Below are 24,812 nucleotides of genomic sequence, written 5' to 3' on the forward strand. Positions count from 1 at the left end.
TTATATATGACCAAAAATATTTTTCTCAAACTCCGTCAAAAATCAATATATATACCGGTATTAATGTTTGCACCACACTGAAGCTGAGACTACAGGTTAAGAATATGCATACCAGTATAAGTCTTAATTTAGTTTTTTTGCGACATGTGACTGAATTCGCTAGGGTGGGTCCCATATCTGATAGAAATGATTGTGTATACAGTGTTCATATCTGACCAAATGATTGTACTTTTGAAATACAATATTTACATCAACTTACCGTTTCTAAAAACTGACCAGTATACTTTCTTTTGATCATCAAAAGTTCTATAAATTGTAATGACAGTACTATAACTACATGTAAGCTATAATTTAACAATGGCACCATGGTACTATAAATATACAAAACTTCAGTGTTTATTTTTTGCAAGAATATATACCACAAGACCATATACCAATTGAGTGGTATGTTCTTGCGTAAAATAAACTCATGCAATAAATAGCAAGTGAAAACAATGTATGTGAAGTTCTCTATACAATACATACCTTCTTTTATTGTTACAAAAACGGTTTTTAATTTAACATTAAACTATATGACATAACTACACTTTCTTAAATGTATGATCACTCTCTCCTTTCATGGATTTACATTAAGAATCATACTCTGCAGCAATCTGTCATTTAGTGTAAATTTGCAATAAAATTTGTAAATTATATAAGACATAATATATTTGTAAAACATAAGACATCAGTAACAAGTAACTCCAGTAATAATAAAAAGGAAATTTTCCATAAAAAAAGGTTCTGGTCCTGGTCACACATATGTGAGATACATGATAAATTTATCACACAGTTTGAAAATTAATGTTTTTATCACTATAGTAAGGTTGAATAGGTATGTAATAAACTGTAAAACAATACTGTAAGTTGCATTAATGACAGTACATATTGTAAGTAGTAAGTAGTAAAGATGGTACTACAAGCTGAAGTGGAAGTGCTATTACCGGTCTCAGTGGTGTCGTGGTTAAGCCATTGGACATAAGGCTGGTAGGCACTGGGTTTGCTGCCCGGTACCGGCCCCCACTAAGAGCGAATTTTAACAACTCAATAGGTAGGTGTAAGACCACTACACTCTCTTCTCTCTCACTAACCACTAACAACTAACCCACTGTCCTGGACAGACAGCCCAGATAACTGAGATGCATGTCCAGGACAGTGTGCTTGAACCTTAATTGGATATAAGCACGAACATAAGTTTAAATAAAATAAAATGAAAAGGAAGTGCTATCTCCTACCTGCTGGTTGAAGTGGTGTAATCGTGAGTGGTGCTGCTGTAGGGTTGATGGCCAGTCGGGGAGCTCTTGGGCCTCACTGCAGTGTACAGCGTGTCTCTCTGCAGGTCTTGAAACATCTCATCAAAGTAGTCCCGGCCTGTGCCAAGCGATGATGGCACCAGACTGATACCAGTCCTTGCAGAGGCATTGGCTGAATGAGAAAAGTGAAAATCAGTCATGAAAGACAAAACAGAAACAAATAACATTAGTAATAACATAACAAATAAAATTCTTATAACATTAAAAACACAAACCAAAAACAGTTTCCATTAATAAGAACATACCAAAGTTCTTACACTATGACTCGTTGTGCAAAAATAATTCAGCTAAAATCACGCAAACTAACTTACAATTAACCAAAAATTTGTTTGTTTTGTTTGACAACACCACTAGAGCACATTGATTTATTAATCAATGGCTATTAGATGTCAAACATTTGGTAATTCTGGCATATAGTAATCAGAGGAAACCCGCTACATTTTTCCTAATGCATCAAGGGATCTTTCATATGCACTTTCACACAGACAGGAAAGCACATACCATGGCCTTTGACCAGTTGTGGTGAATAAAAATCCCAATGAATAGACCCACTGAGGTGGTTCGATCCTGCGAGCACCTCAAACAAACACTCAACCCACTTGAGCTAAATCCAGAACAAACCAGCATTCTCACCTGGAGCTGACTTGGCCCTCAAACCCTTACTGTTGGCTGAACTGCTGGGGTCATTGTCTTTTGGCGAGTTCTGCGGCGACTGTTCCAGGAGCAGGCGGTTTACATTGGGCGTCCGTTCATACGTGTACCGGGATGTGGACTCCGCAGATGTAACCGGCTCACAAGGGTCTACATACATGGGCGTGTACGACGCTGCGAAATCCTCTTCGTAGCCTGCATGGGCTCCTGTACTGTAGCCATACGAGTCGTACACGGGGTCCGACGTCATCGGAGCGAACGCTGGGGAAGACATGAAGTCTGGCATGTAGCTGTATGTGTTGACAGGCTGGGATACTGGAGCTGTAGTAGTCTGAGGTGTGGGCAGAGATGTGGGCAGAGAGTTTGACCTACTCCTGGGCGTCGAAGGCTTCTTGTCTTCAGTTGGCCTTGATGGAAATGATTCCGTAATTCTGGGCGATATAGGCAGGTTACTTGCATGTACCTTTGTTGGGGATGCTAGAGTTCGTGTGAGTCTGAAAAACATAATATCAGCAGTATTAATAAAGTATTACCAGGTTGTTGAAAAATAAATATTGCTAACAGACATTAATCCCCCCAACCCCCCCAAAAAAACAACAACAACAAATACACCAAAAAACAACCCACACCCTCTTTTATAGTTCTTCCCACAAGGAATGCCTTTTTATAAATTATACTACGGAATTTACTACAAGTTATTTATTTCTGAACTGACTGTTTTCTAAATTTCATACAATAATGCATGTAGTATTTTTTGTTATTTCCAAAATGCTTTTACTTTTCTTCTTACGTCAAACCAAACTGAAATTATTTACAAAAAAAATTTTTGTAGGAGGATGAAATGGACTATAGGTGATACTGCATCTTAAGTACAATACTTAATAAAATAGATATACAAGTACGGTCATAACATATTTCATGTGACAGATGTACATTCAGGTAATTATATAAATATGTATAAATTGAAATAATTAAATTTTCTTTGCATCTATACACTTTACGGCAATCTGATTGGTCCAGAGGTGCTCACTTTTTTTCATTCATATCTGGAACTGAAAAAATTTAAGCCACGCCTACTTTTGTATAACCCCCTACGCGGGCTCATACAATGTGCACATTGTTTTTTCGGTTCATACTTGCATGAACCAAAAAATAATTGCGGTCAATTCTTAAATGAATTCACTGGTATTTTAACTTGACTGGCTAGCTTCTGTAAGTTTGGAAATCTTTATTTGCATTTATTTATAGCAGTTAATGAGACAGACGAAGATACATAAATAACATAAGAAATTCATCAGCTGTCTGACCCAACAGTTAACTGTTTAATTATTTCACATTATTTAGCAGGATGTTACATAGGAATGTGATTTGCAGGGTCTCATTTAAGTGGTTAGATGCAGGAGTATTGGTTTTGAAAAAGTTGAAAAAGTGACTTCCTTTCTTCATCTTATTTGTAAACAGTGTGGAAAAATATCTTTGTCCATCAAGTGTATAAATACAGAATTTTGATTTCATAAAATCATATTCCTTAAAACAAGTGGTGTTGAACAGAGTAAATGTTATGCAACAGTTTTACACAAATAAAAACTCCATAAATAGTTCCTTATAACTGTAATATGTATATTATGTTTAAATTGTAAATGTGTTCCAGGATTTTATTTCTAAAATTTGATCTGACACCCATGGCTTTGAAATTGGGAATTTTAGCGTCATTTTACCAAAAATTGGGATTTGAAAAACATCTTATTAAGCCAAGTTAGAATTAAAAAAGTAATGCTATATATATGTACATACATGTACTTGTGTTTATTCAAATAAATATATCTATTGTGCATTACAAAACGTTATTGGGGAGGGAAGGTTTGTCAAGTGAATGAGATTTACATCCAGAGTGGGAATTTTTTACTCCAAAATTGGGAATAAAAAATGACAAAGCGTCTGTAGAATGGTGGGGAATGGTGCCCATTATGGGAGTCTAGAAACATAGGTGATAAAACCCTGGTGTTCAGTCTTGATTATCTTTTACCTATCCACCGACTATTCTGTAAAAATTCAAAGTTCAATGTATGCAGTGTTTCGGCCCCCCCCACAGACTGAATTGATAGGCATGATGGCCTGGTACGATTGGAATCACACCCTTCAAAAACAAATATTTGTATAAAGTCTACAGCAAGGCTGCGGAATTGCACTCACCCACTTAATTGTCCGAAACAGTAAAAAAAACCTACAGTGCGAATCAATATCAAAACCCAATAGCCTGGAGGTGACTCACAATTTTGAGTTCTGTGATGTTGACTTCTGAATTCATAAAATGTTTTGTATGCGTGGTGTCGTCTGTAATGCAAAGTCCGCGCAATTTTTACTTTGCTAACATTGTGAAAACAAGGCCAAGTTCGGAAATCTCTGCTTGTCTATGACTTGACTTAATATCTATTTATGACATTTTGTCAAACATTTATAGCCTTCTTTCAAACATTGGTCGGTACACCAATTTCACATTTGGAAGAGCTCAAACGATGTTAAAACATCAATAGCAATGCTTCCAACTTTCATTTATTTATTTTAGAATAAACATTAGGTTTTTTTTCTACCTCTCTATCTTTTTTTCCTGATATGTGAATGATACAAAAAATTACAGAAACTATGCATGGACAGTGGGTTTTTTGTAAGCAGCACAACTTTGGGCGAGGTGTTCCGAGTGGGTTTTCCAATCTCGGTTATGTTTGTTGAAGGAATTCAACTGACTGTACGCTTCTTTGAATCGAAATGAGATCACCCCCTCCCCCCAATAATTTTTGTTTGTTTGAATTAACATATGATTCCACTTAATTGTACATTCAAAATCGTCTATAACTTTCATATAATTTTCAGACTTTGTAATTGCAATAAAATATCTGAATTTTTAGTTTATATCAAATAAGGTACCTTGTTGGAATATTTTTGTCAGATTAAAAAAATATAGTACATAAAATATCCCAAATGGTTTATAGTGATAATTATATTATATTCAAGTATGTAATACATTTATGATTAAGTAAATTATTACCCCATACCTCTCATGGTATACACACCTATTGGTTTAAATTCACAAATGCTTATTGTTTTTGTACAGAAAATATAAGATATACTTACCTATCTTTTTTAAATTCACAAATGCTTATTTATGTACAAAATGCTTGATAAGGTTATTTCACCAATTAAAATTTTTTGTTAGACAACACATCATTAAGTTTTAATTCATTCACACATTTTTAGCATCAGTAACACACACACACATGCACGCACGCACACACGCACTCAGTCATGCACACAGGATATTTTTGTGCTATTAACAAAGGTTATGTTGGACATACAGTTACTAATGGAAATGGTAAAATGTCGATACATTTCATACAATGTTAGTAATGAGTTTTGTCTAATGATTAGTAAGTACATAATTATACAGAACTTCACATATGTTGTTTTTGCTTCCTGTTTATTGCACAAGTTCATTTTGATCAAGGTATATACCACAAGACCATGTAGCGGCCGAATAGTATGTTCTTGCGCAAAATAAACAAGTGCAATAAATAGGAAGCAAAAACAACATATGTGAAGTGCTGTATTTATTACATACCTCCTTCTATTTTTTTACAAAAACAATATTTTAACATCATAACTACACTTTCTTAAATCTATTAATCAATCCTCCATTCATGGATTTACTTAATGTTAAGAATCATACTCTGCGGCAATCTTGTGTAATGTTTCAAATACGATATGATGCAATTTGTAAATCAGACATGACTTACCTGTAAGTGTAATACCATAAATGTATTAACTGATGATTAAACTTCTTGTTCGTGTTCTTAACATTTTTGGACAGAAGAGTTATTTTTTTAAATATGTATTCAATCACAATAACAATATTTAACCTTTAAATTTTTTTTATAAAATTATTATAAAAATTTCATTTTAAAAAATATTTTTATATATCTTGTTAAATTTGAAAATCCAAGGTTGACAGGCACACACAACATTGTGTAGTGTTTATGTAAATGTAATAATTTTTTTTAAAACGTGTGATTTTGAGTCCAATCATCTGCATTTAAAAAACCTCCTGCTTTTTGACAAAATCTCCCACTTTTTCAACTAAAGGTTGACTAAATGGTGTGTTACCTTCGCTCCTCCTCTTCTAGAAGAATCTTCAAAGCCTTAATTTCGGTTTTCAGCGGAACATTTGATTCCCGACTGTCGCTCACTTCCTGGATCTTGGCAAACAGAAGATCCTGAACCTGACGCAGTTTGTTCTCAAGCCGGCGGATGTTTTCAGTTGCCTGACAGCGCTCTCTCTGGACATTGTCCTCAAACGTCTGCTGCTGAGATTCGAGGCCTGAGATCTGTAATTAGGCATGAATATCATGAGAACTTTGTGCTATAATATATCATGATACAAGTATCATTATATATTATTTAGCTTGTCACAAAATAAAGAAAATACAGTTGAACCCAGTTGGTGCTTGAGAAAGTGTTCAATCCATCGGGTAATTCGACCGAACCATTCGGTCAACATCGGATATTTCTGTAACATCAGTTCGAAAGTTGAATCAGATACATATTATTTTGGTAACCGCAAACTTAAAAATTTCATCAAGATGTTATATAGCAAAATATCAGAGTGAAAGAATTTATTAGAAATTACTCCAATTATGTGATGCAGAAGCCCTTGTCGGTAGCAATTAAATGTGTGGTTGCTGAAGTGATGACAGCTGATTAACTCGCCCATTGTTTCATTTAAAACTGGTCTTGTAGACGTGTTCAAAGTAACGCTTCGTGCCGAGGCCATTTTGTGCACTAATTGTATCCTGGTTCATCTAACAGGTATTGGAACACTAGCTGTACTTGAAAGATCATTACCAATAGCCGCTAAACAAACAACATGACAAGCATGGTAAAGAAAGGATTGTATGGCTATTATTGTAATTATCCAATTTATCTATAGCTTGTTCCGCATAAATAATTAATACAAAGGTTGTAATAACCAACTGTGCAAGCACAGCAATTGTTGGTCCTTTTCTGTGGTTTTCCATTTGATATTTGATGGATCACCAGTTCGAGGGAAATATAGCTAATAACACAGACAGGACCAATAATTTAGTTCGAGCGAAGGCTAATAGTCGACCCTGGGCGTGTTCAACCCATCATCAGTTAATATAAGGATTTATCGAACAAAAAACTGCGGACTTCATTTTTGGTTAGAGCATTGCAGTGTGTTCGACCCTTTCGTACAAATTGAAATTTATTATTTAAACCTTGAAATGCATGGGTCATCTCAGTGTACTAAAGTTAATTTAGTTATTTCCTTTTTCACAAATGTGGACCTAGAAATTGAGAGGACCAGATGAACATAAGAGATTAACATTTCCAACTGAGCACATGTTTACTGAAATTACAGTTTATTCAGTTGGTTGTCTGGAGGGTAAGTAGGGGCTCACATTAAGGTTGTCCCTCAGAAAAAAAGGATTGCCCAGATTTATTCTGTGTTTTAAAAATATATTGCATAATGTTTACATTCTAATAAAACAGCAATCATAAGGTTTGGAATGCATATTTTGTCACTTGACATTTGTCTGATCAGACCCATAGGAACCGGGAGAGCATTGGTAGGCGGGGGTTCTCCCACTCAAGAATGGAAAAGTAGCTTTGTGTTCTACTCTATATAAATAGATAAAAATATGGCTTGTGGCTCCCACCACTCGAGATTGTGCTGCCCTCTCCATATAGCCTTCCTAGGACTGGTCTGCTTATGTAATATATCTACTGACATAAAATACATCAATGTACATGTATAACATATTAAAAGGTATTTATTGGTAATATTTTAGAAGAGCCTACAATTAATTATATTATTTCAAAATAGTATAATCACTCCTGGCACTACTACAATATTCATACTTTTACATAAACTGATTTTGTTTCATTTAACTATTTTCATATTTATCATGTAGCTACATGGTTTGATATTGTTAGATATTGTTTGATACAATGTATATGTTGCAGTCAGTGTGACTCACAGAATTCAAAACTGCGAGTCAACAAGTAAATAAGGAGTCACTGTTTTTATTAGGGATTACTTAGCAAAATTTATGACTATATGAATATATAATAGCATAAAAAATAAAACAAAAACAAAAACAAAACAGAAAACAAATAAATCAAAACTAAACACAAAATAATAATAATAAATAAAATAATAATAAAAATCAAATCATAACAAAATATAACAAATAAAAAAGAACACAAATTAGTAAATTAATTTTACCATAATTATATCATGTGTTAATATATACTTGTACATAATTTGTCAAAAGTAAACAGGAAACTGTAATAATTTTGAATTAAATTGTATATATACATGTGCATTATTGCTTTAAAAGTTTTACTTTTCGAATGATTAACTACTGTAGATCCTGAAATTAACGCGTCCCTAAATTAATGTGAGTGACGGTGGGCAGACTAAAATGCAACATGAAATTAATGCGAGTGGCCTCCCTTTGAAATATTACTTTCCTAATAACACTTTTCTGTTAAATGTGAACCGGCCTTGGTGGCACAGTGGTTAAGCCATTGGACTACAGGCTGGTAGGTACAGGGTTTGCAACCTGGTACCGGTTCCAACCCTAAGCAAGTTCTTAAAGGCTTAATGGGTAGGTGTAAGGCTACTACACCCTCTTCTCTCTCACTAACCACTAACCAATTAACAACTAACCCACTTTCCTGGACAGACAGCCCAGATAGCTGAGGTGTGTGCCCAGGACAGTGTGCTAGAACCTTAATTGGATATAAGCACAAAAATAAGTTAAAATGAATGAATGTTAAATACGAGTTACAGGAGTTTTTAATGAGATCAAGTCACTAACATGGCTGTGTACATATCAATTAACCTGTTTAGTCCCTAGTGTTTTTGCAGCAACCATTTACATAACATGTATAGTTACCTAAATCTGGCTAAACATTAGCATACATGTACCATTACAACTGTATCTGTAAATGGTAAAATTAGAATTTTAATCTTTGTTTTGTTTTAATAACATAGACAAAACATAGAAATAAATGCGTCATGTTATTAATGCAAATAACACAAACTCGCATTTTCACATTAATATTATGATTGCATTCATTTCTGGATCTACAGTGTTCCATATACTACCTACATGTATCAGTAGTGAAAAAACAAAAAACATGTAACAATTTTGTAATGAAACCTATCCATTAACAAAAAATTTAATTTTAAACTCACATTATTTTCAGGTTTAGCATGTGGCTCCTGTGGAAAAAGTTAATGAAAACACAAGAAGAAATTAAATAAATGTTTGAGGTTTGATGAAAAACAAGTGTTTTAAAAAATATATTTGATAGACCATTATTTTATGTTAACATGCACGGGCAATCACTTTGCATGGACAAAACGCAAGCTGTCACAATAATGCAGTTAACAGATAAGCTGTCAATTATGCCATACTACAAGATCGCTAATGGATGGGCTGACTTGGGTCTCACTCGATACTTCAAATTTAAAAAAATATTTTTGGCATGACCTCTTTTCAGGTTATTCCAATTTTGAATTTGCTGATTGAGGCTTGTATTGTGAACCTTTACACTTCATATGAAGCTACTGCAGACGCGGTGATTAAATCGGTTTGTCACACTTCATAGAGGAGACATAATTAAAAGCAAAGAGTAACAGTGGCTGACCTGTCCCTCCAGTTTGTATATCTTTCCAATCAAATCATCATTGCATGCTTGAAGTCTGCTGTTTTCAGCCTGAAAATTCTCAATGATAGTTGAGTCCTGCTGCATCTGCGACTTCAGTCCAGACATCTAGATAAAAAACAAAACAAACAATTAAAACAACATATAATAATAATAATAATAATAAAATTCTTTATTTTCAGAGGGTAAACACATTCAGTACAAGGTGACTGGTCTCCCATGAGGCCCTCTCTAATCTATACATGATATTATACATACATACATTCAAAGAAACAACATCAACATACATGTAATATGTATAGCATGAGGAACAATAGCACATATTATGAATATATAAATAATATTTAAATCAATTTGTTAAGAAACTTGAGTCAGTGATAACTCAATACATCATAATTATTTTAACAAACACAAAATCAACAACAAAGGTATATCTTAAAATTGATTATTATTTGAATAGTGCTTAAAATAACTGGATTTGAATGAGGATATGAATGTGAAGGGAGGGTCCAAAAATATAGTTTGTTTTGTTTAACAGTACCACTAGAGCACATTGATATATTAATCATCAGCTAGTGGATGTAAAATATTTGGTAATTATTGACACCATTATCAGCAAATGATGCTTTATGTACATTTCCCCATAGACAGGACAGCTCATACCACCACCTTTTAAATACCAGTCATTGGACGGAAAAAAGCCCAATCAGAGAATAGGTCCAATGAGGTGGCTCGATCTTATGATGCATGCACCTCAGGGGTGTACTCTACTGACTGAGCTGGATCCCACCCCCTCCAACAATATAAAGTTTAACTTTCAGTGAAATAGAAAAGAATTATTGCTGAAAATGTCTAATGGTTCACAAAGAAAAAATAATACAGAGGACAAATGGGGGATGATTTTATAAAATAGTACTAAGCAATAATGAGAAAACACAGTCTTAAGAGAAATGTAAAAGCTTGAAAAGTATGTTTTAAGGTTAAAACATCTAGATGACTGTGACCAAAATGTTAGAACAAAACACAGAAAAAAGGGGAGTTAACTCATATGGACAAATCAATGAATCTTAATCATGCTATGGACAAGGCCATTTTCAGGGATTTTAAAATTTATTTCCTTAATCTTACAAACTTAAATAACTAAAAGTCCAGTAATTATAGTTATTTCAGTAAAATCAAACTGAACTATTGTAGAATAATGCAAACATTTAATTAACCATAAAATTTAACTGCTAATATTTAAAAAAACCCATTTTATTGTATAGGCAGAGAAATGCAATTAGCTAGTGATATGGCCAGTGGCCTGTTATTTATGGGATACATTGTAAAAAAAGATACAACTAAATAAAAAGAAGTAGATCTACTTCTTTTTATTTACCATAATATCTCTCACAAGTAAATAGCTATGAATTACTTTCCTAGCAAATTGCCTAAAGTTCTAATTCTTACAAATCTTACATCTCGAAACTGCTGTGCCTCTGTTTCCATCTTGTATTTATTGAGTTCAGATTCAGCTACCTCCCGGACTTGCTTAAGCATATCTGAGACAGAGTTGTCATTATTGGTAAGCTCACGGATCTTCGTCTCCAGGCACATGATGGTCGCTACGGCACCATTATTCCGTTCGTTCAGGTCTTTGAGCTGTTGCTTGTAGACCTGTTCATTGAATTCAACTTTCTTCATTATCTGTTGTATCAGATCTTCTGCCTGCTGCCGAGCTATCTGTTCATGTTCGTATCTAAAAGATTGAAATAATTTGTAAAAAAATGTATACTGTGAGATTTAGAAATAATAAAACACTCTTGTCATGGTACATTTAATTTTTATGATTCATGGCACAAGTAGATGGAATGTACTATGCACAGTATTTATTTTAATCAGAGATTTCGATACAGCTTGAAATAAGACCACTTAGTCCAGTAGCAATTATAGCCAAGCCTAAATATACCCCAATTGGTCATGACAACAAATAATGGCTTCTTGATGCTAAAAACCTATATATATGTTCACATTTTCTCTCTTCTTTTTTTTGTATCTGTTTCCTAAAATATTTTAGAAAATAATTGTGGCCAATTTAGATTGCAATGTTAAATGTCTGAAATAGTACAAAGGAGATTTCAGAAGACTTTTGATGCTTTCTCTCAATATTTTTGGGTGGGTTGGGTGGATGAGCTATGAAATTTTCAGCTTGGTACCTTTTTGTAATTAGGACCTCTGAGATGTATTTTGGAGCATTATAAAATTAAAATATAACAAAATCACATGATAAATGAACGACCTGCAATGTTTTGATTAATTTTAGCAGATGAATCTCTATTTATTCATTCATTCATATATTACATCTTTCATTGGTCATGTATTTTTATATTTTGGTAAAATGTATAACTGATGAGCTGCAATTGCTTTTAAAAACATATGCAAATAAAAGAAATGATTCCCACAGCCAATCTCTGGAAAACTAAAAGTACATATTTACTATTTACCTTTTCTGCCAGACTTCATTTTCTCTTCTGAGGTTTTCAATAGTTCTCTGGAAACTGATGGAATCAGAGGGCATCTCATTGGCCCGGCTGCTACCATGTAGTTCTGCATCAAGATGGACAACCTTTCTCTGGAGGCTGTTAAGCTCATCTCTCAGTTTCCGGTTCTTGTCAACCTCTCCCGACATTCTGTACAAAAACCTGGGGTTTATTCATATACTAGTACATGTATCACATAATATCCATAATATAAAAGATGACAGAAAACAATAGAGCTTCATAAAATTCTGATCAGTGAATATCAATAACATACAGCCTAACAGGAAAACAAAAGTGACATGAAAGTTTTATAGTACTGCAAATGCAACATATATATCTATGTACAGAATATAGGAAAACAAAATAGCTTTAGTAAAATGTGTCATTGATTATAAGATACAGACAACTGGAAAACAACAGCCATAATATAATATACAGACTATAGCAAAACAAAAGGTTATAGATGTACTTTTTTTTTATCACTGCATATACATCATGTAAGACTCCAAAACATATAAGGTTTACAATTGTGCACTGAACATGTTATGGATAAGGAAACAAAATAAAATTGTGGTTAACAAAACTGACAGTGTACAAGACTCACCATCATTAGGCACTGCATATATATATACACACACACACACACATTCTAAGTGTTAAATTTAGAAGTGTGAGAATAACAACCAATTCTAAATGTAAAACACTTCAAACCTTCTTTCTTCAAAAGTGGGACATACAGAAAGACGAAAATATATTGTAAAAAAACTGTCTACTCTTGTTAAATATAGAAAACTTAATGAGTTCCTGTGTAAGACTTGTTTATATTACAACTTGTGTTTTTAAATCGAACAGCATTATTTCCAACATAACTAAACAAGACATGGAAATGCAAAGACCTGATACCGGGGAAGATGACGTCTTACTGAAATGACGTCATTTAGCAAAGTGATGTCATGTGGTGGTCACTTGATTTAACTATTTTATTAATGAAACTTTGCATTCCTACGCCACACATCTCATAAAGAATTTTACACAAACAATACAATTAACATATTCAAGGCTAAACAAAAGTATTAAAATATGTATGTTGTTAAATTATGCATCTGATATTAATTATAGAGATTGACAAGAAGTATATTTCTGATTATAAAAAATGAATCAAAAGAATCAGGTGCACATTTTTGCATAACGTTCTACATGGCATTCATACTACCATATGTGACACAGTGGATATGCTGTTTGGAGGTCATGACCCCTCAAAAGGAGTATTTCAAAGACTGAAAATATCACATGGGTATCATACCACGGTGTAATAAAAGCCGACTCACCATTTTATCAATAAGCAAGTTGGTACCCATTTTTCTTTTAATTCTGTATTTAATCAAAATCAAGTTCTCACCTTTCCTGTAGCTCGGCAGCCACCTGTTGATGTTTGTTGCTCTGGACTTGATAACATGCCTTGTCCTTATTCAAAGCTTCCATCTCATCCCTGAAACAATCAAGTATAATATGTAAAACATCATATATTTGTACTGGTAGTGCTCAATTCCTGATACAACATATGAATACAACACTTTGTATTAGTACCTTTATAATAGCATGGGTTTCATGTCTGAATTTTACATGTATAAGTAATTTGTACGACTTGTTACAGTATGCATGTCTTACTGAGAAGCATATTAAAGAGACAATAGAAGTAAGCACCCTAAAGAATTGGTAAAAAGCAATGCAGCAACTGTGACATCAATTGGTCCGATCATTTTTCTAATAAGTATGATCATCAACAGCAGATAAGATTAACCTTACATTATTATGTAAAAAGGGTTGTTCATTAACATTCAGAAGCAGAAGTCAGGAGAAGACGTGAAACATGAAGCTTTGCATATATGAGAGAGAGAGAGAGAGAGAGAGAGAGAGAGAGAGAGAGAGAGAGAGAGAGAGAGAGAGAGAGAGAGAGAGAGAGAGAGAGAGAGAGAGAGAGAGTTGGAGTGGGGGTGGGGGGTGGGGAGATGTTGCTTTATGTTAGTAAAAACAAATTACAGGAAACTCATTTTATCCAATAATAAAAGTGAAAAATCTAAGTTGGAAAATTATAAATTTTATCCTTACCCCATTCAAATGTCTAAATTGTTACTACAGGGTTTAACACCCAAATTCAATCCATTATTAAAGGCATTTTCATTACCATTTCCAATCCTGGAAAATGAGATTTTCAAATTCCATGTCTGTTCAGGATTTCCACAACCCACACAAACTTCAAAGTACAATTCATACCAACCTTAGTTTCTGCAATTCCTGCTCATACAGATTTTTTAAGTTGTTTATTTCCTGCTCGAGACTTTTTGTTGACGTGAGTAAAGCTGAGCAGTCGCCCTGACTGGCCTGTTCACCAAGCTGTCGAACGCGCTGTATATACGACATGAAGCGTTCGTTCAGTTGGCGCAGTTCCTCCTGCAGCAGCCGTGACGACGATGCCGATGTATAACCGTCAATTGTGTAGCTCATCTTGTTAATGGAAGCTGGTGATCGCGCACACGGGTCAGACAAAGCACCTGGGAGAGATGATACAACTGTTGGATTTGCAGTTTGGTTTAATCTTAATTCAATCCTTGTACCGCTCGTGTCATAAGGTTCATTACAATTTTGCAATATATCTTTGTTTTCCGAAAATATTTTTCCACCTTTTACTGTGAACAACTTGTATTCATGAGAACTCCTTGGGGTTATAACAACTCCCCTCTCAGCTAGATAGTTCCTGGTTTCAACAAAAGATGATAGTGAACATAACTTTCTATCTTGTGGTAATATTCTGTCTTTGTCATCTACAGCTATGGGTGAAGGTTTTGTGTGTCCGTTTTCTATTTTGTCTACTTCCAACAGATGTTCCAGAAATCCTTCTTTTGGTTTTAAGTACTCAAAAGTTTTTGTCTCACCATCTATATCTGGAGGATAGATAACTATAATACCAATCTGCTCCTCATTTGGAAAAGGTTCATTTTTATGAGGTTCTTCTGTAAGAAAACTTTCTTGGGGTTCAGAAAGCTGTGAATCTTTTACTCCATCAGAAAATCTGAAAGAAAATATTAAAATATTTATATTATCATCAAACATGGCATGCATGTTATTCAATATCTTTATTGTTTACATGTTCAAGACAGGAAAGGACCATTTGAATGTCCATTGAATGAATGAATGAATGTTTAACGACACCCCAGCACGAAAAATACATCGGTTATTGGGTGTCAAACTATGGTAATGGAAACAAATACGGTGATGATCAACATCCAACAGAAAAATTCAAGATATAAATAAAAACAGTGTAAAGAACTGTGCAAAAATACAAATACAAATATCACAGATAGATACTGACTTTTACTCTAAACTTCAATTTGTGCTGTATTGGCCATTCTCAAAGAGACTGTTACACCCCTGCACCACAGTGAGGTTTGAATGTCCAAAACCAAGACACTTACTTTTTAGAAAAACAGTTTTGCTGGAACATGTCGTATCATATATATCACATGAAATGTACTTTTAACATCCTGTTCAAGGGACATTGATTGCATTTTTATTGAAACTTTTTCATATCGAGTTGTACCAATATCAATATATCCTAACTGCTAACTTAAAAATTTGGAAATGAATTCCTCATTTGTTTAACAACATTTCAGCATAGTTTAAGTTACAGCTATTTGGTTTCTAATATAGGATTAATTTAATGTCTGCATACAGGCTTCTACTAAAAAAGAAACAAGGCAACTTTTTTTATGTATTAACTTTCCTACAGACAGGACAGCACATACCATGGCTTTTGATTTACTAATTACAAGGCACAGGCTGAGAAGAGCAAAAACAAAAAGTCCATCACAGGCGATTGATCCTGTCGCCATCACACCTCAAGCGAGCACTCGACCTCTAATCTACATCCCGCCCCAACATATGCAGATACCTTGGATCATTTAAAGGTTTAGAAATGTTTGAGCACAATGTATATTATACTAGCCAGTATAGTGTATTTGAACAGCATCTTCATGGGAAAATGTTCAATTCAGTACATTATCTTCAGTGTTTGGTACAACTAGAAGATTTACAAAATGTTGTTTTTAACACCCTGAAGATTATATGTAACTTCTATATCTCTGACATAAACAGAAGCCTTGAAATTAGTTCACTTCTTTTGATTTTCCATGTATTCATTAAAGCCAGGATAAACTCCAGTTTATTGTAGACATTTACTTATAAATTTTATTGCTGTATGTCACTGGATTGTTTGCCATGGTCCCATGTCTGATGGGATTGGGGAAATTAGCACAAAGGGAAGGGGCCTATGTTCGGACCCACACAACACCTGGATAAATCCACGTCAGTATACCAACAGTATTGAGTTTTATATCTATAAAAAACATTATGAAAGTTAGTTTGTAGTAGGATACTGCAGCTGTTATAGTTTTCAGAAAATTTATATTATTAAAGAGACTGTCCTGAGTTTAATGTCATTCTAACATGTTTCCAACTTAAAGAGTGTTGTTGATAACTAATATTACATATCAAATACAGTATCTTTTTCAGAATATCAGTGTGCACATTCAATGTCTTTTCAGTGGGAGCAGGTCAACTCATCACAAAACCAACTTTCCATCTAATAACTCACCCCAGTGGTTGATCAATTTGCCCCCCTCCCCCCCCCCCCCATCTGTGTTGTCAACTCATCCCACAATTTAAATTTACTGTATTAAAACATAAGTAATAAACCTTTGAACCTTATTAGCCATATTTTCAAGTAGTACTTGCTAACCTTTTAATACCAGTAACTTATTTTTAATAATAAATATATATCACCCAGAAAGAAATTTTTGGGTATGGCACTATGGAATTGAATCCAACCAAAGTCAAGAGAGTATGAAGGGTCTCCCCCAGAAAGAAAATGGGTTAGGTTTAGGGTTTAAAAAAAATCATACAGTAATGATACAAGTAATTAATTTTGTCAAAAGGTTAACTTAAAAAAAAAATATCTGCAAAACATTTTGGTTATGGCGCCATACGCATTTTACCTTCTTGCAAAAACCCTGTACATGATGAAGCTATACACAAAGTTTCAGCATCCGGAAAACATATGTGGGAGGGATGGACAGACAGACAGACAGACAGACAGAAAGACGGAGATGAAACTTATAGTCCCCCTCCAGTTGGACTGGTAGGGGACTAAAAAAAATATGGCCTGCTAGAAATATGACAACATGGGTAGAGTGGAGGCTGTGTGAAAAATTCGGACCTCTGAGTTGTATTTTAGAGCATTATATAATTAAAATATAACAGAATCATGAGCTCAGCCCCATCTAAATAGAAGATGAGATGATCGGACATATATCCGTCTCTTGAAAAATGACCTGCGATGTTTTGGTAATTTTAGCAGGTGAATTTTTATTTCACTTGCTAGGTCTAAAACATTGACTGCTTTTTGCTGGTCGCTATTTCTAGTACTGTAAAGTATACTGCACATATCCATTAATTAGCAGTACAGATTGTAAAAAGAAAAAGAAAAAACCCTACATTTTTAAAGACTGTAAAAGTGGAAACCTGAATTCAGCCATCACCTGTCTTAAATGTCTACTCCTTGTGTGGCTTGGTGGCAGGAAGTAGCCCAGTGGTAAAGCGCTCACTTGATGTATGGTCAGTCTAGGATCGATCCCCATCAGTGGCCCATTAGGCTATATCTCATTCCAGCCAGTGCACCACAACTGGTATATCAAAGGCTGTGGTACATGCTATCCTGTCTGTGGGATGTTGTATATAAAAGATCCCTTGCTACTAATAGAAAAATGTAGCAGGTTTCCTCTCTAAGACTATATGTCTACTGGTGTTAAACAAAGCAAACGTTACTTTCACCTTGTGTGGCTACTTAAGACAAGTTAACCTGTACTTCAGTCATTTATTTTTCATGTATAAAAATACATACATCAAATGATGGTACAAGACATCCTTTTTCAACAGTCATGTAAACGGCAGGCCTTCAGATTTTATGGAAACGATTGTTTCCGGTACCGCAAGAGTTTCCCCAGGGCCGTTAGGCGTAGCGGCCCGACACGCCTTGGTCCGTAAAGTAAGCGTTTTGACGGCGTGGAAGTGCCTTAAATCAATTGCCGCTACGCCTTGATTTGAAGTGCTTTAGAAAAACAATTTTCACAAGTGCGAGCGTGGCAGTCGACTACCTCTTGCAAACAACTTGTGTACCAGTATGTCAAGCACACCTAATTACTATGACAGGTAAAACACTTCCTAAATACCTAACAATGGACCAGTCGTCTGCTCACAACTGGTGTTTTGTAATTTTACCACACCTACTGGGACGTGTTCGAAACCCAAGTGGTATATGGGCACGTTAAACAACTTATCATCATCATCATCTACTGGGACCGCTAATCCGTCAGGAAGGCGCTTACACGTAACGGGATTCCCATGCCGAGCAATCAAGCTTCAAGGCAGATCAAAGAAGATGCCCATTGACAGAATAAACGATAGTTGATTTTGATTTGATTTTGAACTTATTTTCGTGCTTATATCCAATTAAGGTTCAAGCACGCTGTCCTGGGCACACACCTCAGCTATCTGGGCTGTCTGTCCAGGACAGTGGGTTAGTTGTTAGTTGGTTAGTCGTTAGTGAGAGAGAAGAGGGTGTAGTGGCCTTACACCTACCCATTGAGCCCTTAAGAACTCGCTCTGGGTTGGAGCCGGTACCGGGCTGCGAACCCTGTACCTACCAGCCTGTAGTCCAATGGCTTAACCACTGCGCCACCGAGGCCGGTACGATAGTTGAAGCATTTTTTAAAAGTACAGTTAAGTTGGCAATCAATCATTTCTATCCTACCACCCCCATCCCAAAACTCCCGCACACTGAAAACATCCAAGACTCGTGCTGTCGGTAGCCAAATTAGCCATTGGCTAATTATTATTATTTTTTTTTTTAAATAGCTAATACAAATTTTAAGTGGCTAAAATTTTGGCTAAACCATTTTCTATCTTCTGATGTGAACAAATGGTTACATAATCTATCCGACAGCTCAAACATAATAATACCAAATATTCAATTAGCGTAATAGCTAACGAAAAAATACAAAATACAGCGTAGGCATTATGATGTTTGTTTATTTTAATAATCACCGTTATTAATTTTAACGGCATGCATTCGACATGTATGACAGCAATGTGACGGTAATTCAACGTATGAAATATCTGTAACTTGTTATTTTAACTTTGTAAAGTCTTTGAACCAAAGTAATAAAAACAAACCGACCATGCGTGTCAATTTGAATACACATGCCAGTTCAGGGCCGAAAGACATGTAGGCTATCCCAAGAGCTGAGTTCAGCCAGACTGAGCGAAAACAAAACGTTCGCTACAGTGGTTTGTGTGCTTCACGTTAAACCAAATGGACAAGACGGACACCAATCAAATAGTTCGCAAACGTTAGGAAGAACGTTCGTTGGCTGAACCGAGGAAAGCTCTCGACGCGAATATACGTCACACTTCAAAGTCAGCTGACACCCACGTGTCAAGAGGCTTCGTTGCGGACACTGAACAATACGATTACACAGAAGTAAATCTTGATGTAAATTTGCAGAAAAACAATAGTCATCAATGAATACCTAACGGCAGTTTCATTTATTTCCTTTGTCTTTGTTAATTTTGTACCTATGGTCGAGAGATCGCGATCGCGGGAAATGAACATGCAGTATTTATACAAATTGCAGTTAAACGTACAATAATCATATTCGTTAGATAATGTTAGATATATATTTGTAAGACTGTGAGGTGACTTTTAATAAGTTAGCTGGATTTTAAAAAGACCGTAAATTTTTATTTGATTAACGGTTTTTTAAATTTATTTTATAAATGGAATATACGGTGAAGTCGGTATTCTTAGCCTAGGTATTTTACAAGCAGAAATCACAACAAGCATTTAACACGACGCTGAAATCAACAGCAACAACATGGCACAAATTATGAAATTGTTGGGGGTGGGGAATTGATGGGTTACTTTAAAAAAGAGCATGATTAGCTGGATTGAAGGCAAACACTTAACACTACCCCACTTATTTTGGCTTGATTTGTGTTATACTGATGCTAAAAATGTAAGCGCCTTAAAAAACATCCTGGGGAAAAGCCTGTACCGTGTAAGTAAACTCACGAAACCGATACATCAAATGATGGTACAAGACATCCTTTTTCAACAGTCATGTAAACGGCAGGCCTTCAGATTTCATGGAAACGATTGTTTCCGGTACCGTGTCGGTAAACTCACGGAACCGAAATTTCATTTCCCATGATTATTACATCGAGTACAATTATTGAACAAAAATAATAAACAGTTTCCGATGGGCTCCCATGATCACAATGCACGGAACCGAAAAAGTATTTCCCATGAAATTTTAAATCCTATGGGCTGAAACTGGCATGTAACTGTAAATACAATATTGTGGAATTCGGGTGAGATGACCAATAACTGGGGCATGGTTTACCCAACAAACACATATGATATATCGTTAACGTCCCTAACTGCATTATGCTTCTGACTCTGTTCGGTTTGTTTTCTCATGCACGGTTCACTCAATCAACATCTGATTTGTTGTCGTCTGCTTGTTGTTCATTTGTGAAGTTTTTCTTCACAGTTTGGGAACATTTCCATAAACAATGAAGTACAGACAAGTAAGTATCTAAATATGAAACTCCTAAAACCATTAATTTCACCAAGTTGTGTTCGTTTATTCCTTAAAATTACCAGTATCGGGTCCACGTGAAATTGACTTAAAATCGGTGTGTGTCACATGACCTCACATGTGCCCCCTGTTTTTAGATTTATTTTCCAATTACTATATTTGATTTGCAAAAGGTATGCTGCATTTTTGTGCCCCTACTGTGGTGAACAGTAGAATAGTCCATTCATAACAACTGTAAATAATTCTGAATGTATAAACTGTTTTAATTAAAAATCAGTTCATTAGAAAATTTATATTTGACAAACTTCACTGAATTGAACGTAATGCCTATCTAGTATCTCAGTAGTATCTTAGTTTATCAAGATAATCTTGATGAACTAAACTTTTGGTATCTGTATTGACATCAAGTGCTGTTAGCAATCATGGGGGAAAACTGTCTGCTCTTGACAAATCAAGGAACTCGAAAATGGTCGATGTAAGTGTATTTGACGTCAAATATTGGATTGTTGTGGTATTAGAGCAGAAATCTTTGGCCAGTGTTCGAGATTAACGGTATCCTGATATCCCGGGTATACCATAATTTAATTTTGGATACCAGACTTCAAGAACCCAGTATCCCACCGGGATACCATTATAATACTAAATTCTCAGGTGGGATACCAGATTTTGAAATGTTAGTATCCAACTGGGATACTGGCCAATTTTTTTAATCTCGAACACTGTTTGACTACTTTTTGGTGGCCGGTGATGCCCAAAAAATTACATGATGATAAAATTACCAAATATTTGACATCCAATAACTGATGATTAATGAATCAATGTGCTCTAGTGGTGTCGTTACACAAAACAAACTTTTTTGGGTGATTGTTGGGCACTTGTCTTATTACTGTATGATACGGCCCCTGGAAGATGGAATGGCTGCGTGGGTGATCATGTGACGCAATGTCATGCTATAGGTTGGCAAACTTAGAATTCTGCTGTCCGGAGTTTGCTTAAGATTAGCTAAATGTGGGTGCTGTCGGGTTTCTTTCTGTAGTGTGTGTATTAGTAATTAATATCTGAATTTTTTTAATCAAGGAACTCGAAAATGGTCGATGTAAATGTATTTGACGTCAAATATAGGATTGTTGTGGTATGAGAGCGGAAACCTTTGATGACTTTTTGGTGGTTGTCGATTGCCAAAAAATTACATAGCTTGGTCTCTGACTGTAATGAGAGCGTATTTATGTCTAAATGTCCGTCTAGCTCTCTTACAGTCAGAGTACTCGGGCTATTGACAAACTGAATTTTTCCTTTTTCTTTTAATTTTTTTTTTTTTTAAAGTATTGTCCTCTGTGCATATTTCAGAAATGAATATTTTACCATGTAGTGACTTTAAAAAAATTAAGTGACTAACTGCGCATGCGCAGTTTATTTTTTTTCCAAACTGAACACAGTTAAAAACCACACTTAAAATCTTGTTTATTAATGGTGTTACACTTTTGTTTACTAGAATGGATTCGTTTTACGTCCATGTTGTTGTATTTTTTCGTTAACTGATTGGAATATATTTAATTTCATGTAATTGAAAAATATAGAATATTCTTTCCGTAAGTAGGCCTATAGTAGCCTATTCGTGTTTTGTATGTTAGCCGAACGCAGTTTGGGACGTCGATGTTAACGGATTTCCAGTCTGACAAATTACCCAAATGGAAGTCAGATTATTCAAATGAAAGTAAAACTACCTAAAAGAAAATGTTTTATTCAAATTAAAGTCAAAGTACTCTAATATTGGAGCTGTAATCCACAATAAGTATCAACATAATAAATAACCGAAACCACGAATCGCGTCCCAAACTGCAATTGACGAGTTTCCTTGCACTTGCAGCCTCGAAAACGAAGTCTTGTATTGAACGCGGATTTTCACCACTCCTACAATTGTTTCACAATACCGAAAGGGTTGTTTAGTCACCCATATTTTGACTAATGATTGTATTTGATCTTATTTTATTTACCGTTTTCTGTCCATTGTACAAGCAGCGTTGACAGTTGTGTCTCGACCGATCCGTCCATAGCAGACGACGACGACCGTAAATAAACAAGAGTGATGTCCCTTGAAACCAACACGGTCCTTTTATTTTTAAAGGGGTTTTATCAGTTGCATTTTCCATAAGAAGACAGTTACACGACCGGTGGTTATACATCATCGTCGGCGCGCATGCTGCATGAAGAGCAATGCCAGTTGAACGAACGCTTCCATACAACGTTTTCAACAGCTCCTGGAACAGGCCAATCAATAGGACTGCCCAGCTTTCCTCAACTGGCTCAAGTAAAGAAAAAAAAAACTGCGTGAGTGCCAAAAAACAGAAAAAAGTAAATAAATAAATAAAAACAAAAATAAACAAAACAAAAATAAACAAAACAAAAAACATTGAGGTTGGTCTTAGTCTGAACTATATGTGTATACTATTTCAATAACAATATAGACCTATACCTGGAGTAGGGTAGGTTTTTATTATTTTAGTTATTTATTTAGGCATTTTTATTAAACATTGGGGGGGGGGGGGGGTTTTTGTTTATTATTATTATTAATTTATTTTTGGGGGTGTAAACATTTGCCTGCAAAAAAAAAAACCTCACCTAAAAAAGAAAAAAGGTTTATAAAGAAGGGAGAGGTAGGCTTTAAAACCACGAGAGATTCAGCAATAAAATGTGATGTAGATTTTTCTGTTTACTTTCTATTTTTTTAGATAAGGATTATTTTTGGAGAAACCAGTTTTTACACAAAGGCAGTACCAATACATCATAATTTTTATTTTCATTAATAATTACGAAACTGATTTATTTATGTGCAGAATCAATAAATATGTATAGTCTGCAAAACATGTCAATTTCACCCAAACTGCATTTGAATGTGATGTAGATTATAAGATTAAAGGACATTGAAGAATGTTGCATCACAGAAAAAAAAAAAAAAAAAAAAAATCTTGTATAGCCTACAGGTAAATTTGAAAATATTGAAAATCTACATGAGACTGAAGCATTAAACCACACACACCATAGTAGATAGGATATGATGTGACTGTGACAGTGCACCTGCCCAAGGTATTGTGTTCTGATTGGACTAATCCCCTAGGTAAACTCACTGTACTGTACAGGATTAGTTCTGATGTGTCAAAGGATTTGCTGTGTGCTGTCTTGTCTGTATGAAAGTATGTACTAGAGGTTAACTCTGCATGCCTATCTGGTAACAATGGGTTTCTTTTTTTTTCAGTCAGTACTAACACACCAAACCATGTGTGACGATTCCCAAAGTCTACAACATACATGTACAGTGAAAAAAATAAGCAGAATGTTTTACTAAAAGTAGTGTCGGAAATAGAATAAAAATGATTTTCGTCAATTATTTCTTTCATATTAAACTGACAAGTAAATATTTTGTAAATACCTATTTAATGATACTCTGCCTAATTTAGCATTTACTTGTTTTGGCTCTCACTGATGTACAAGGTGGTATTTACTCTTGAAATTAAAATAAAGATGTCAGTAAACAGGAGATTTGTGACCTTTACTGGAACAGACTATAACATATTTTGATGATATGTCAATTTCATTTACCCTTAAACAAACTTTAATTTAAAACTGCAAGTTAACTGATTATTTTGAATTGCAGCATAATTTATTAATTATGACCAACATATTTAGTGAATATAAATTCAATACAAGTACATTTAAAATTTACACAATGTTGGACCACTTAAAGGTGCTACATCATAGTTATATGTGAGCATCTATTTGTGATAAAGATTCTCCAATAAAACTGTATTTTCTACTAGTAGATAAAA

General features: G+C 34.8%; 1 protein-coding gene across 8 annotated transcripts in view; it reads right to left on the minus strand.

Moving 5' to 3' along the window:
* The window catches only part of LOC121381918, a 66,823-nt gene that overhangs the window by 25,459 nt on the left and 16,552 nt on the right, over positions 1 to 24,812 (minus strand). For 6 of the 8 annotated variants that reach the window (XM_041511334.1, XM_041511341.1, XM_041511337.1 and 3 more), the window contains exons 2-11: positions 22,983 to 23,287; positions 14,553 to 15,344; positions 13,674 to 13,763; positions 12,239 to 12,436; positions 11,214 to 11,493; positions 9,738 to 9,863; positions 9,283 to 9,309; positions 6,162 to 6,382; positions 1,986 to 2,497; positions 1,275 to 1,464 (exon numbers count right to left, since the gene is read on the minus strand). In XM_041511334.1, coding sequence (XP_041367268.1) covers positions 1,275 to 1,464; positions 1,986 to 2,497; positions 6,162 to 6,382; positions 9,283 to 9,309; positions 9,738 to 9,863; positions 11,214 to 11,493; positions 12,239 to 12,436; positions 13,674 to 13,763; positions 14,553 to 15,344; positions 22,983 to 22,996 — 2,450 coding nt within the window. In that variant the 5' untranslated portion in view covers positions 22,997 to 23,287. The remainder of the gene's footprint in view (positions 1 to 1,274; positions 1,465 to 1,985; positions 2,498 to 6,161; positions 6,383 to 9,282; positions 9,310 to 9,737; positions 9,864 to 11,213; positions 11,494 to 12,238; positions 12,437 to 13,673; positions 13,764 to 14,552; positions 15,345 to 22,982; positions 23,288 to 24,812) is intronic. The other 2 variants (XM_041511335.1, XM_041511336.1) reach the window with 2 other exon arrangements.

Source organism: Gigantopelta aegis, chromosome 9 (assembly GCF_016097555.1).
Source record: "Gigantopelta aegis isolate Gae_Host chromosome 9, Gae_host_genome, whole genome shotgun sequence".
Lineage (NCBI taxonomy): Eukaryota > Metazoa > Mollusca > Gastropoda > Neomphalida > Peltospiridae > Gigantopelta > Gigantopelta aegis.